Genomic DNA, 16,785 nt, shown 5'->3' with positions numbered 1-16,785 from the left:
TTCAATGGAGGGACTCCGGCCTTCACCAAGACATTGGTCACTGGACTCATTCTAAATGCTCCCGCCGCTAGGTGAATGCCACAGTGGTGCACTGGGTCGAGTAAACGCGATGCTGAGGGCGCTGCGAAGTGTAAACCAGACTCCCAAAGTCAAGGCGGGATTAAACAAGGGCTCTGTAGAGCTGCAGAAGTGTAGAGAGATCTGCACCACAGTTGGTGTTGCTCAGGCAGTGGAAGGCATCGACGTGCTGCCAGCACTACCGCTTAAGTTGAATAAGGTGAGGTAGCCACGTCAATCGGGCATAGAGAAGCAGTCCTAAGAACCGATACATCTCCACTACAGTGAGTGGATCATCATTAAGGTAAAGTACTGATTGAGGATGAACGATGCGACACTGACAGAAATACATGACATACGACTTCGCAGCTGAAAACTGGATCCTGTGGGCTAGAGCCGATGACTACATCTTGTGAATGGCTAGCTGTAGGCGCCGCTCAGCAACACCAGTACTGGAGGAGCAGTACAAACTGCAGAAGTCATCTGCATGGGAGGAGGACTATGGGAGGCACCAACTTGGACACGGAAAGCATGGAGCAATAGGAAGTTTTGGATAAAAATCGGGAGCAGGCCCCGGAGACCCACTCATACAATGTGGCATGGTTATGATGTCACCAGGTCGTATCATATGCTTCATGTAAGTCAAAAAAGATGGCAGCACATGTTGGTGTTGGAAAAGGCTGTTCAGATGACAGGCTCAAGGGACACAAGATTATCAGTGGTATAGCGACCCTGATGGAAGCCGCCCTGACATGGAGCCAGTAGGCCACGTGACTCCAGGACCCAACCCAACCACTGACATATCGTAAGTTACAGCTTACAAAGAAAGCTGGTGAGGCTAATGGACTGGTAGCCATCCACATCATGCGGGTTTTGACTGGGAATGATGGTGGTCTCCCACCACTGAGATGGATGTTTAATCATCTGACTGTGGATACGATCTGGCCCGGGAGCTGTGTCAGGGTAATGTGCAAGGGCGCTGAGGAGTTCCCACTCTGTAAATGGGGCGTTACAGGGTTCACTGTTGTGTGTATAGTGAATGAGAGGACTTTCCTTTCCATCCACCGTTTGAGGGTGCGAAAGGCAGGGGGTAGTTCTCCAACGCAGAGGCTCGAGCGAAGTGCTCAGCAAAGTGCTCGGCAATCGCATTTGTGTCGGTAGATAACACATCATTGATGTTACTGCCAGAAACACACGGTCTTCATCCTGACTTGAGAAGGTGACGTATGGCACCCAATGGTTGACATGTACCTTTCCCAACACTACTGTTTCCGTCATTTTATAAGCTGGCTAACGTGGGCACATAGCCGCTTAAAGGCAATTAGGTACTCTAGGGAAGAGTACTGCTTCTGTCAATGTAGAGCTCGCTGATGCTCTTTAATTGCTTCTGTGACTTCCGGCGACCACCAAAGGACTGTATTTTGCCGGAAGCACACTTAAGGAATGAGGGATCATGTTTTCCACCGCAGAAACGATCATTAAGTGAACTGCTCAACGACAACATCAATGGTACCATTCAGATTCAGTAGTGACAGCAGAGGTGAAGGCTTCCCAGTCTGCCTTGTTTAAAACCCATCTGGGTAGGTGTCCGTAGGCATGATGCCAGGGGAGTGGCCAGCTGATGGGGAAGTGGTCACTACCAGGTCGTCAAGTGCTCTCCAGTGGGTAGATGGGAGAAGGCTAGGACTGCAAACCGAGAGATCAATGGCTGAATACGTGCCATGTGTCACACTGAAATGTGTGGGGGCAACTGTATTTAAGGGGTAGAGGTCGAGTTGTGACAGTAAATTTTTGACCTCCCTACCTCAGCCAGTAAGCATGGTGCCACCTCACAAGTGGTTATGCATGTTAAAAAAATCTCCCAAAAGTAGGAAAGGTTTAGGGAGTTGATCCATCAGTGCAGCCAATACATTCAGGGGTACTGCATCATGTGGAGGAAGATATACACTGCAGACAGTTGTTTCCTGCGTCATCCTTATCCTGACAGCGACAGCTGCAAGAGGGGTTTGAAGGGGCACAGACGCAAACTCCACCTGCCACACTATTACAGTCACTATGGTTCCTGTAGTATCCCTTATAGCTGCAGAGGGCAGGTGTCCACATTGCCAGAAACCAGGTTTCCTGGAGGGCGATGCAGAAAGCAGGTGGAAAGCTTAACAGTTGCCGTAGCTCAGCCAGCTGGTGGAAAAAAAACTTCCATAATTCCGCTGGAGGATTACGTGATCACGAGACTGGGAAGGCATGAAACACTCAATGAGGCAGTCTTTGCCTCAGGGTCACCTGCTGCCACCAGATGTGTACCTGTGTGACCGACATCCATTGTGACTGAGGGCCCAGCGAGATCTAGGTCCTCCGCGGATGCCAGAATCTCCACCTCATCCTCAGACACAGAGATTGTAGGTAGTGGTGGTGGTGTGGGTGCCACTGCAGTGCCTTGGTCCTTGGGGATCTTTTTCTTTTAAGGTTTCTCTTGCTGCTCCTTAGGTTTGTCCGGCTCGATGGTTTCACTGATCCACTATCGGAGACAGGAGGACCGTGAAGCCCTACGAACAGCTACCTGTGGTTGCTTCAGCCTGGGAAGGGAGTGACCCATGGGATCCCCTCCTAGTGAGTGGAGGCAAAGAAGACTGCAGCTGAGAAATGGGGACTGATGTCCCCCACGGTTTGGGGGGGGGGGGGGGATTTGCTCCTGAAGTAGGCTGTGCAGGAGCAACAAGGAGGGAAGTGCCCCCCACCATCCAGGGGGCAGGTGGAGTCTGATAGCTCTGAGAGCCAACTATATATGGCGGAACAGAAGATGATAGAACCATTGTTGTAGCAGAGGCATAGGTTGACATCACATGCACAGGATGTAGCCTCTCATATTTTCTCTTAGTCTGAGTGTAGGTCAGTTCGTCCAGGATCTTGTGTTCCATTATCTTTCTTTCTTTCTGGAGAATCCTGCAGTCTGGCGATCAAAGTGAATGGTGATCTCCACAGCTGACACAGATGGGAGGCGGGACACAGGGAGTATTGGGACGTGAAGGACATCCATGCTGGAAGTACAGTGGGAAGACATGCCTGTACTTCCAGCACTTAAAGCACTGCACTGGGGGAAGCATATATGGCTTTATGTCACAGTGGTAGACCATCACCTTGACCTTCTCGGGTGATGTGTCACCCTCGAAGGCCAATATGGAGGCACCGGTGGCAACCCGATTATCCGTCAGACCATAGTGGACATACTGGACAAAATGGACACCTCACCACTCTAAATTGGTGTGCAGCTCATCATCAGGCTGCAAAAGAAGGTCCCTGTGAATTATGATACCCTGGACCATATTTAAGCTCTTATGGGGTGTGATGGAAACAGAAACATCCCCCAGCTTGTCATAGGCGAGTAGTGCCCGTGACTGGACAAAGGATGCTGTTTTGTTCAAGACCGCCCCTAACCACATTTTTGGAAAGGCCTCCACCTCCACAAACTTGTACTCCAAATGCTCCACAAGAAACTGAGGGTTCACTGACAAGAAAGATTCCCCATGAACTCTCGTACATATGAGGTACTGGGGTGAATAAACTTCACTGCCATCCTTAGCTGGGAATTCCACCCATGGTGTGGAGAGGGGGGCAAAGGGGAGGGGGGAGAAATGATTTGGGGCTCATATTTCTTAGCATTGAAGTTACACCCTGACCACTTGGAGACTGCTGGTGTCTGACCACCAGCAAGAGATGACGCACTATGCTTCATGACGTGTCATCTGCCCTGATGCCACCCACTCTGACCAGGGGCCTTCTCAACAGATGCCACCCAGCCGCAGCAAAGGCCATCTGACAGGATGGCCATTGCCGGGAGTTCTGATACCCAAGGGCGACGGGCATCTACTCCTTGGCACACGTGGTGAGATAACAGCGCAGACATCACCAGAGCGATTGCTGTGTGGTCAGGGGGCTACAACCAACAGGGTACATGGCAGCCCCACCACAGCAGACTGCCTACCATGCTGATATCAGGTGCAAACGAGCTAAGGAGTCCATTATCAATGACAGTGCAGAAAGCAATACTGCACAGAGGATGGAGGAAAAAGCATCCAGGAGGGTGACCTAACTCAACAGCTAGAGAATGAGCGGAAGAGCAGATCTTGTTGATGAAGGATGCAAGAGGTTTCAGTGCATGATGGACACTATACACCATGTAAAGTGCCCTTCCCCAATTGGCTCACTCTTTGGGAAAATTTTGACAAATGGAGGTAAAACCCTACAGGGGACCATCACATAAAGGCCAAAACATGTGAGACTCCTTTTAGTCGCCTCTTACGACAGGCAGGAATATTGCGGGCCTATTGTAACCCCTGGACCCGCAAGGGGGTCGACACCAATGGATATGCACATCGTCCCCCAATTTCCCGGGCTGCCTGGACAGAATCTGGCTACTAAAGGGACGTAGAGATGAGCTTCGCCATCTCCTCCCCTCTGGATGGTGTGAGGGCTGTTCAAAGTCTTAACGCCTGCAGTGTCAGAAATCAACATCACATCAGTGCTTGGAAGATGTCTAACACACAAGGACAGTTCTGCGGAAGACAGGTGGCCATGCTATGACTGTCCACCAGGAGGTGACCCAAGTACTGCTTGAGGCTGCAGGCCACATGGACCGAGTCTCTTCTGTATGAGACATGATCGAAAATAGACCTGGCTGTATCCTAGCACCGAAAGGTACTTAGGGCAGCACAAGGGACAGACCAGATCAGTTCACTCCGAGTGTTTTTTTTCTGTGCCAGATGCCGATCACACAAGGATTCCATCAATCAAGATTCTCAGTTGAGGGCCAACTCTATGACAAAATTTTGCTGGCCAATCAAGCTAAACAGTACTGCTGTCTGTCAACTTTGCCTCTCTTGCTACCAAAGCCTTGTGCCTTCGATCCACCTCTACTTGATGTTAAATCATCTCTTTTCTTATAGATATTATTTCACATACTGTGAATTCCATCTTTACATAAAACGATAAAGAATGTTCATTTTCTCTTATTCCCAGAAGAGATTTACAATGTCTTCTGCAAAAACACAAAATGAAGCATTGCCTTTTCTAAAAGTTAGTTCCAGTTACGAGTTTCTGTAAACAGCTCTTTCTGCCATGAAAGAAGGATTATATCATTCTATCCTGCAGTATTCTAACACAGAAGGGGAGAAAGAGCTGTTTGCACACAGAACAATTTTTTAATGTAATTACTAGTATTAAGTACGAAATTGAGGAAGACAATTATAGTTACCTTCTGTTCTTTATCCCTCACAGTGATATTGTACAAAAATAAGGAATTCGTTGTAACAACAAACAGATGACTTAATTTTGATGTAGTTCGAAAAGCCAAGCCTGTTACGGTTGCATTTCCATCCTTCAGTACTTTTGTTTTATTTGTACGCTCTCTTGTTATGTCACCTGCAAAAAATTTGCAGATACTAAGACTTGTCAGTTCCTGAGTAACACATATGGGAATTTTTTTTCACTGTATACACTCATTTACACTGCTGGCCATTAAAATTGCAACACCAGGAAGGATAGTAAATAACAAAATACTATGTATTGTACATATTAGGTGCTACTCAAAATATCCGGGAATTTCATTGCACTGGTTGAATCAGTAACAGTACGACATTCTGCCACTAGATGTCTTGAGGTACACATCTTAGTTTCTGTGGCAAAAAGTTGCATCATCTTTGGTGCTTGCAGCTGCGAGTTGCAATGGAGTGTGTGAAGACATCTTCCAATGCTTCTGCAGATTGTGATATAGATAATGTGAATGAGCAATAGATTCACATCAAATTCTGTTTCAAGTTGAAGAAAACTGTAGCTGAAACCCACCACATGCTGACGAAGGCATTTGGTGAGACAGCACTGTGTCAAACAAGAACATTTGAATGGTTCAAGCAATTCCCATGCAAATGGCCGGATTTGTGGAAAAAGCAAGACTGATTGGTGCATCATGACAACACACGTGCACACACCTCGCTTGTGAAGGAATTCCTGGCCAAAAATAATAGGAAAACAGTCTCAAATCTCCCTAGTCACCAGATATAGCCCTGTACAACTTCCTTATGTTCCTGAAGATGAAAATCACATTGAAAGGGTGACATTTTGACTCAACTGAAGACATCCAAGTGGAGCTGTAACACATCCTTCGCCCTCCAGACTTCAAGGAGCGCTTTCAAAAATGATGATAATGCTGGGATTTTGCACACAAGCCACAGGTGACTACTTAGAAGGTGACAGAGGTCATTAGGATATAAGTATAGTTTTGTGGTTTTTACAATGAAATTCTCGGATATTTTGGGTAGCACCTCATATACATTATAATATGAAGAACACATGTTTAAATATATAGGTGATTTGGGGGACAGAAGTAAGAAAATTCATTGCTCAGATCTGCCACCTGTAGCAGCAACATTGGCTCTAATCCCAATGGGCAATGAGTTTTAACTTAGCTTGGATGATGAAAAGATTGGTGTTTCATTAGACACTGCTTCAACTCTATGCCAAAGCTTGTTATCTGTAGTGGCTGGAGCGTGGTGGTGTGCCTGTTTCTCAGCAACCTATATTTTCAATGGGTGAGAGATCTGGAGAATGTGTTGGTCGAGACAAGAGTCGAACACCCATTATATCAAGGAAAGTTAGGGCGGCACAGGCACAGCCACAGGAGACCTTCAAGATATGGCACAGCTAACAGCCTTAACACAACAGAAACATAACTCCTGCAGGCCCAGTTATGGGAACCCAATGGCACCCCACATCCAGGTGCTGAGTCCATATGACAAAGATGACAAATGCAATTTGGAAATGTTTCTTCTCCTTGGAGTCTACATAGATGGCTACATGTATCATGATACTGTAAGGAGAACCAGGACTCATCTGAAAAGATCAAGACATGCAATTCCTGTCACCAGAGTTGTTATTGGGTGCACCACTGTTGGCATTACTCTGTGCTGCCATGTCAATGGAAGCCGCAACAATGGTTGGCATGCTGACAGTTCAAGGTGCTTCAGACTCCACTGCACTATCTGTGTGAATGTTTGTCTCATTGCAAACATGACCATTTTCAGACTCAATGTATGTGACAAGGCTGTTTGATCCTGCACGGCAGATCAAGAAACGTGAGTGTCCTCTTGGGCACAGTCGTATGGGGTGTTTGAGATCCTGCATCGCACTGAGTATGGCCCTCATGAACCATGTTAATATGACAGTCTGACCAACACAAGCAGAAATATTGCAGAATGATAAACTACCATCTTGAAACATCACGATCATGCCCCTGTCAATTTCAGACATATGCTAATAGAAGTTTGTTATTCTTACACAAGTGGTGACATGATCTTCTCACTGATAACCATTATTCAAATGTAAAACATCTGCTCACTAAGCAGCAGCAGGAGAACACACGAATAAGAGGTATTAAAATTTTGCAAGTTTTCGGAGCCAGTGACAGACGTACAAACAGATCAGTGGCACAGCCATGGGAACCAGGATGGCTTCTTCAGATGCCAACCATTTCATGGGCCACTTGAAACGGGCTTTCATTCAGCTGCTGGTTTGGGTTAGGAACACTGATGACATCTTTTCCATACATGGACTGAAGATGAGGCTGACCAGTTAAAATGCTTGGAACCTTTAAATACATTCTCCTTATTAAATTTCACAGTGTCCTATTCTGAGAGCCATGCCCCTTTCCTTGACATTGACCTTATCCTCATTAAGGTTTAGGTGCACACTTCTGTTCATGTTAAACCTGCTAACAAACAACAGTACTTACATTTGACAGTTGCCATCCTTTCCATGTCAAGATGCCTTCCCTTAAAGCCTTGGAATTCGATGCAAACATTTGTTCAGATGCAGACTCTTTACGAGATACTGCCATTCTCACCTCAGTCTTCAATGGATATAATTATCCTGTCAGCCTAGTTCAAAAGCAGATTTCCTGGGTGATAACATCCAATCCTGGTACTGCCGATCCCTCCAAAAAATAACAGTTTAGGAGTACACCACTTCTCACTCAGTATTTTACTGGTCTTGATGTATTAATCAGCTACTTCGACAAGGCTACGACTTCCTAAAATCTTTGGCTCTTAGCCCTGGAACCAGCCCTATGCACCATCCTACCACCTATACCAGCCCTGCAACTGGCACAACACACACTATCAAAGGTAGAGCCACCTGTGAAATGACATATCATATGCCACATGTCGTGTAACACTGTTACTTTTACACTGGCATGACTACCACCAAGTTATCAGTTGGGATGAACAGGCATAGGCAGAGGATGGATACTGGCGACATACAATAACCTGTCAGAGAATGCATTACAACATGACGGTTGTAACCACAATGCATGTTTCACCACATGTGCTACCTGGATTCTTTCCCTAGACACCAATTTCTCAGAACTCCACAGGTGGAAACGGACGCTACAACATCTCCTGGGTTTTCGCCATCCACCTGGCCTTGATTTACGTTAATTTCTGTTCATTTCTTTACTCTGTTTTAATTTTCTGCATCTTTCATTTTCTGATCTGTCTACTTTTCGCCATCTGCCTCCCATCTCTATCACATACAATGCACTTTCTGCTCTTATTAATTCATGCAAGATGTTTTGGCAGTAATCACTTTCTTGCACATTAACCCATCATCCATCTTTAAGTTCTGAGGTTTTAAAATCTTGTCTGGTACAGTCAGCAACAATCAGTCTTTCCTTCTCATTCTGTTCGGCAAGTCTCCCCTGACCCATGGTTCAGGGCACATTTTTTCTGAACTCTACCCACTTTCCTAAACCTCATCAGTCTTCTGTCTTCACCCCATCTTCCTTTCCCTCCAACCCTTCTGCCCCCTCTTCCTTTCCCTCTAACCCTTCTGCCAGAAGAAGGAGTCACTGACAAACTTTAATATCTTTTATATGTGAGTTCTCCTACTGCTGCTCGGTGGGTAGTTTTTTTATCTATCCAACTACATGATATTTTCATAACCTGATTATTTTTTTGCAACATTCAATTGTGATTTTTGAATGAGATACCTTCTGTGCATATGCAGAATGTAGATTGCTTTACTCCCCCCTCCCTCTACTTTGTGCAGTTGCAATGAAATGATCATTACTTGCATAATCAAGCATGTAGTAAAATTACCGTATGTCAACCGGACCTTTGTTGCATATTGCCTTCATGATGTTGCAGTTTTAGTGGCCAATTGATAAACTTCATTAGATCTGAACATTTTTATTTAGGAAAATGCAATACAATTTATAAATATCTCAAATTATCATATCCCTTTTTAATTTTACAAAGTATTTTCTCACATTTCATAATAAAAACATACTACAGGAAGATGAATTATGATAATAAAACTGCCTCCTCTCTCACACACAAAAATTATTACAAATGTTTTACTCTTGATAATTAATGAAAGAAGCATAAGACAACCTAGCATATTTCATGTACTGGTGGGATTCCACTCATTCAATTAATGTACTCATTCAAACAATGTCCAGCTATCAACAACAAAAAGCGTTTGATAGTTTAAAAATAAATGTTTGTATCATGGCAATGAATCAAACCAGGATTGTACAGTAACGTGAATAAATTATAGCTGTATTAAGCAATGTTAAGTATACTTAAGTTTTAAAGAACGCAAGAGCTATTGATCAAATAATGATCTTCAAATCAAAATCAATTAAATATTTCTGTTTATGGTTAATTAAGATTTATTATCTGATGTCCCGAAGTACAATTAATTAATTAATAGCATTCTGTCATTTCCATTATGATGCAGACCCTTTCACAATGTGGAATGAATCTGGGTACAAATGGACAGAGTGAAGTAGCTACGAGAGGCTATTTAAGAAAATGACCACAACTACGAATAATATGATAATTTAATTGTGCTACACAAAATTTTGAAGAAGTGGGGGGGGGGGGGGGGGCTGATCATAACAATCCACTAATTAGTTTATGTTTATCCACCAGAGCTGTTTAAAGTTTGTATGGGTGCTTTGGTAAATCTCAATTTCATGTACCTTAACTTTAAACAATGCTATATGGAAGAGAGGATATGGCTGTAACTTAACAACTCAAGTGAGTATTTCAGGTAGACCACATTTCAGTGTGTTATATTTTTCATGTACCATAATGGAGACCTATTTACTATGGACCCTGATACCCGTCATAAAACTGACATGGAGTTTCAACCTCTAGATAACCAGGTAATGTACAGAAGAGGTGGCTAATAAGACATGCAACTAATTTATTTACTAATGACCGGTATTCAAACTGAAATTTATAGACAGTTATAATTAATGCCTTTAAAGGAGACTGACTTACAGTGGTAAATTTCACAGTATTTCCTACATCCACTTGCAGGAAAACTTAAAGAATATGTTGAGGGTTCCAGAACTGTGATTTCACTAAAAGAAAAGCTGCATGTCATATATGTAAATTCAGATTCAGATACTTAATTTCCCACTGACCACATACAATGAGTATTTTTTCTCAGTGATAGGAAGTTACATTTGCAATCAAAGTATTAAAATTGATATTCATTTCACATGTCCTCATACAAATTAAGTATCTTAAATATTAGTATCAACATTGTTCGTATTATAGAATTGTTTTATATTATAGTTATTTTGAATTTTTTAAGTGGCAAGGATCGAGCAGTAAGAGTAATCTCATTAAAGATTTTGAGGACATTCACTTTATTCTTGACACAGAGTGCAGACTCACAATATAAAGATTCACAGCTGTTAGTGTCCTAACGAAGGTTTTAAAAAGTGTCAATGCTCTACAGAAACATCCCTGTACATTATACACATTTTTTTTCTCATATGAGGAGAATGTCCCTATATGAGAATGTCCCTGATCATATATCTTAGTTTCCAAATGAGGTAGGACACTCCTGAAATCTTTTTACAGACTTGGTTGATGTGCCTCTCCTAATATGTATTGCTAAGACTCTGACACATTTATTTTCTAAGTTCCTAGACAGTCCTAACATAAGCTTTTGGGTTTTGTCTGGATGCAAACAAGTTTATTGGCTGCAGACCAATTTAAGGTCTAGTCAACAGTGTCTTGTGTAATCTTATCAAGGGTTGGAATGTCATGATGTGGAGTAAAGTCGTACCATCATCATAACAGATTAGACTGTGATACCAATGGGGCAGGTCATTTACAGCCACAATGAAAAACAAGGACTGAAGTCTAGAGCCCTATGGAATATCCATACCAATTTTTACTAAGGGGTAATGTCTACATCTAATTGAAACAAACTGTTTTCCATTGTTCAGGTAGGAAGAAATTGCTGTGAACATAGATTTATGTGAGCTATAATACTCCAAATTTGTTAGAAATGAGTAAATTTTGGGTCACATGTTGTGATGCAATAGTTATAAAACTGTCACGTAATACAATAAAAACAGTGAGATGATAAACATGGTATTTGGAAATGGAAAGCTAGGTTCCACAACTTTTTGGAAAATAAAATGTTATAAATCTGAAAGTAGTGTGTTTATTAGGTCGAAAATAACCATCAAAATAATAAATCTTGTAAGTGATCCAGACAGTATTTCTTTCATTATACCAACAGTAGTCATGGTTTTCCTAAAACATCATTTCTTCAATTATGGTCATGCAGAGAAGTTATTTGGTCACTAAAAATGTCATACATGGGCAAAAGTTGACTCCATCTAAGTGCATGTAGGAACGGCCTTAATTACACCTTAGTGTCACTAAAGGAAAGAAATCAGGGTGCATCTCAGCATCAAATCAACACATTTAAACCGTAACCATAAGATGAAAATCGTGAGGTAGCTTTACACTGAAGTGACAAAAGTCATGCACTCAACAAGTCACTGGAAGTCCCCTGCAGAAATACTAAGCCATGCTGCATCCACAGCCATCTACAATTGCAAAAGTATCTTACCAGGCATTGTCTACCATTTCTTTGGGATGTGAGCATGTCAGTATATAGGTCTCAATGTTTCCTATGTGTTGTATATGAGTCAACTATTCCATGGCTGTGCTTGTCGACACATCTGCCATACTGACCAACTGCCACTGATATAACCTGCCAGTCCTCTATTGTAGACAAGGTTATATACGGATAAATGCATGCATTTAATAATGACTGCACCAGTGTACTATCACGGACAACTAAACATAAAAACTAACTAGTTACTGTAACTGCATTTATTAGAACCCTCAAATGAAATGTAGAACTCTGATACAATGGAATATAAATAGCTCTTCCTGAAAAAGTTAATTTCCAAATAAATAGCTCTTCCTGCAAAAGTAACTTCCAATAACTTAAGTCTGCCACCTGATGTATATACAAGTCTGAGAGTTCCCCTTAGAAGTCTGTATCTAACAGCAAGAGGGAGTACTGACCCTGAAATTGTTCAATATTATAAAAACTATTGTGCGGTACTAAGAAAAGTTATTAAAAAGTCCAGAAGCATGTGTATCATGTCTGACATCAGTAACTTTGATAATAAAATTAAAGCAATTTGGAATATTACTGAAAGGGAAACAGGGCAACCAAGAGCACAGGAAGACTTTAGTGCCATAAAACTTAATGACAAGTGTACTAACAAACAATCTGAAATTGGAAATATTTTCAATAATCATTTTTTAAATGTTGTGGAAAAAGTAGGATCTAGAGCTTCACTAGAAGAGGCAAGGCTTCTAATAGAAGAGGCCATACCTATGCAGTTTGAAACAACTGTATTTCCACGAACCTCTACCTCTGAAATCAGTAAAATAATAAACTCACTGAAAAGTAAAAGCTCTTACGGAATTGATGGCATTTCCAGCAAGATACTTAAAGCTTGTTCCCCACAGATAAGTAGGATTCTCAGCCACGTATGTAATACCTCTTTGGAGCAGGGTGTTTTCCCTGATAGACTGAAATATGCCATTGTAAAACCATTGCATAAAAAGGGGGATACGTCGGATGTCAACAAGTATCGCCCAATCTCTCTTCTGACAGCTCTATCAAAAATTTTTGAGAAAGTAATGTATTCAAGAGTAGCCTCCCATATATGTAAAAATAAAGTACTAACAAAATGTCAGTTTGGTTTTCAGAAAGGCTTTTCAACAGAAAATGCTATATATGCTTTCACTAATCAAATATTAAATGCTCTGAATAACCGGACATCACCCATTGGTATTTTTTGTGATCTCTCAAAGGCCTTTGACTGTGTAAATCATGGAATTCTTTTAGATAAGCTAAATCATTATGGTTTGAGGGGGGCAGAGCACAAATAGTTTAATTCATACTTAACTGGAAGAATGCAGAAAGTTGAAATAAGTGGTTCATGTAGTGTTAATACAACAGCTGATTCCTCAAACTGGGGGGCTATCAAGCACGGGGTCCCACAGGGTTCGGTCTTAGGTCCTTTACTGTACTTGATATACATTAATGACTTACCATTCCATATTGATGAAGATGCAAAGCTAGTTCTTTTTGCTGATGATACAAGTATAGTAATAACATCCAAAAACCAAGAACTAAGTGATGTAATTGTAAATGATGTTTTTCACAAAATTGGTTCTCAGCAAACCGACTCTCTTTAAATTTTGATAAAAATATACAATTCCGTACAGTAAATGGAACAACTCCAGTAATAAATATAGACTTTGAACAGAAGTCTGTAGCTAAGGTAGAATTTTCAAAATTTTTAGGTGTGTCCACTGATGAGAGGTTAAACTGGAAGCAACACATTGATGGTCTGCTGAAACGTCTGAGTTCGGCTACGTATGCTATTAGGGTTATTGCAAATTTTGGTGATAAGAATCTCAGTAAATTAGCTTACTATGCCTACTTTCATTCACTGCTTTCGTATGGTATCATATTCTGGGGTAATTCATCGTTGAGTAGAAAAGTATTCATTGCACAAAAACGTGTAATCAGAATAATTGCTGGAGCCCACCCACGGTCATCCTGCAGACATCTATTTAAGGATCTAGGGATCCTCACAGTATATATATTCATTTATGAAATTTGTTGTTAACAATCCAGCCCAGTTCAAAAGTAATAGCAGTGTGCATAGCTATAACACCAGGAGAAAGGATGATCTTCATTATGCAGGGTTAAATCTGACTTTGGCACAGAAGGGGGTAAATTATGCTGCCACAAAAGTCTTTGGTCACCTACCAAACAGCATCAAAAGCCTGACAGATAGTCAACCAACATTTAAAAATAAATTAAAAGTATTTCTAGATGACAACTCCTTCTACTCATTGGCTGAATTTTTAGATATAAATTAAGGAAGGGAAAAAAAAACTAACTTAAGCATTAGTGTCATGCAATATTTTGTGTAATGTAATATCTTGTACAGACATCTTTCATTAACCTGACACGTTCCACATCATTACGAAGTGTCGTATTCATGATCTATGGAACAAGTATTAATCTAATCTAATCTCTAATCTAATCTCTACCGACATGACTTCCTTCAGGTCCACTGTACTGGCAGCAATACTGCCCTTTGACTTCTGTAGACAGTGTCTGATTCACTTATTAGCTTGAACTCCTACAGTTGACTGATTGTGTCCACTGGAACTGGTTATTTTGTTACACAGATGAGTACACTTAGAATGCATGATCGGCTGCTGGCAGTCAGGTTGATGAGCTGCTTGCTCATTGGCTCTCCTTGTAATGTAATGTCTTCCGGTTGCTGATTGGCATCTGCGGAAGGCATGGAAAAGCAGTTCCAACAACCATAGTGTCCTCTTGAGGCAGCCTTGGCTATTAGCTTTCCCAGATGCCTGTAGCTGCTGGTTCTGAAACCAATAAGACTGGACTGTGCAGAGGGATGTCGTCTGATAGGTGCCAAAGGGCATAACACTATGGAACGTCTTTTTCTTTATTTTTGCATGAGCTGACCTCTCAATTATGTCCCATAAATATTCGATGAAATTCATGTCATGCAATCTGGGTGGAGACCAAATCATTTGATAAAACTGTCCAGAATGTTCTCCAAACCACTCACAAGCAACTGTGGCCCGATGACATGTTAGGGAATGTGAACTCTATGAATGGCTGCAAATGGTCTCCAAGACGTCAAACATAACAATTTCCAATCAATGATCGGTTAAGTTGGAGCAGAGGACACAGTCGATTCCATGTAAATAAAAACCCAAACCATTATAGAGCTACCACCAGCTTGCACAGTTCCTTGTTGACAACTTAGGACCGTGGCTTTGTGGGGTCTGCCCCACATTGAAACCCTGCCATCAGTTCTTACCAACTGAAAGTGGGACTCAGCTGACCAGGCCACAGTTTTCCAGTTGTCTAGGGTCACACCAATATGGTCATGACCCCAGAAGAGGTGTTGCAGGTGATATTGTGCTCTTAAGAAAAGCACTCACATCAGCCTTCTGCTGCCGCAGCCTGTTAACATCAAATTTTGCCGCACTGTCCTAATGGATATATTTGTTGTACATTCTACATTGATTTCCGTCACTATTTTCTGCAGTGTTGTTTGTTTATTAGCACTGACAACTCTATGCAAACGCTGCTGCTCTCAGTCATTAATTAAAGGCCATCAGCCACTGCACTGTCCATGGTGAGAAGTAAACCTGAAATTTCGTATTCTAGGCACACTCTTGGCACTGTGTATCTTTAAATATTGAATTACCTAACAATTTCTGAAATGAAATGTCCTGCACTTTTAGCTCCAGCTACCACTCCATATTTTTCAAAGTCTGTTAATTCCCATCTTGCAGAATAATCACGTCAGAAACCTTTTCACGTGAATCACCTGAGAACAAATGACATCTCCACCAACACACTGCCCTTTTATGTGTTGTGTATGGGGTATTACTGTTATCTGTATATGTGCACATCGCTATCCCACGACTTTCATCACTTCAGTGTGTAGGCAACAAATATGGATCAGCTGCTTACTAACTCACACATCAGAGAGTGGGGAAAGTCTGAGACCAACCACATGCATTATGGGTCAGAAAAAGAATGAATAGGTGCTAAATGATGATAACAACGTGAAGAGTCAACTGGCGCACAATCAGCATGACAACTTCATCATATATATATATATTAAAAACAAAGATTCCAAGACTTACCAAGCGGGAAAGCGCCGGCAGACAGGCACATGAACAAAACACACAAACACACACACAGAATTACTAGCTTTCGCAACCGATGGTTGCTTCTTCAGGAAGGAGAGGGAAAGACGAAAGGATGTGGGTTTTAAGGGAGAGGGTAAGGAGTCATTCCAATCCCGGGAGCGGAAAGACTTCCCTTAGGGGAAAAAAAGGACAGGTGTACACTCGCACACACAAACATATCCATCTGCACATACACGGACACAAGCAGACATATTTAAAGGCAATTTGCCTTTAAATATGTCTGCTTGTGTCTGTGTATGTGCGGATGGATATGTGTGTGTGTGTGTGTGTGTGTGTGTGTGTGTGTGTGCGGGAAAGCGCCGGCAGACAGGCACATGAACAAAACACACAAACACACACACAGAATTACTAGCTTTCGCAACCGATGGTTGCTTCTTCAGGAAGGAGAGGGAAAGACGAAAGGATGTGGGTTTTAAGGGAGAGGGTAAGGAGTCATTCCAATCCCGGGAGCGGAAAGACTTCCCTTAGGGGAAAAAAAGGACAGGTGTACACTCGCACACACAAACATATCCATCTGCACATACACGGACACAAGCAGACATATTTAAAGGCAATTTGCCTTTAAATA

The 16,785-nt window shown here is 42.0% G+C and overlaps 1 protein-coding gene across 1 annotated transcript in view; it reads right to left on the bottom strand.

The window, feature by feature from the left end:
• LOC126334865 (vacuolar protein sorting-associated protein 11 homolog) overlaps positions 1–16,785 on the bottom strand; it is a 167,169-nt gene that overhangs the window by 103,533 nt on the left and 46,851 nt on the right. Inside the window, exon 5 of the mRNA XM_049997549.1 lies at positions 5,306–5,472. Coding sequence (XP_049853506.1) covers positions 5,306–5,472 — 167 coding nt within the window. The remainder of the gene's footprint in view (positions 1–5,305; positions 5,473–16,785) is intronic.

Source organism: Schistocerca gregaria, chromosome 2 (genome assembly GCF_023897955.1).
Source record: "Schistocerca gregaria isolate iqSchGreg1 chromosome 2, iqSchGreg1.2, whole genome shotgun sequence".
Classification (NCBI taxonomy): domain Eukaryota; kingdom Metazoa; phylum Arthropoda; class Insecta; order Orthoptera; family Acrididae; genus Schistocerca; species Schistocerca gregaria.
Note: the sequence above shows the minus strand (reverse complement) of the source record. Positions and strands in the feature narration are given on the sequence as shown.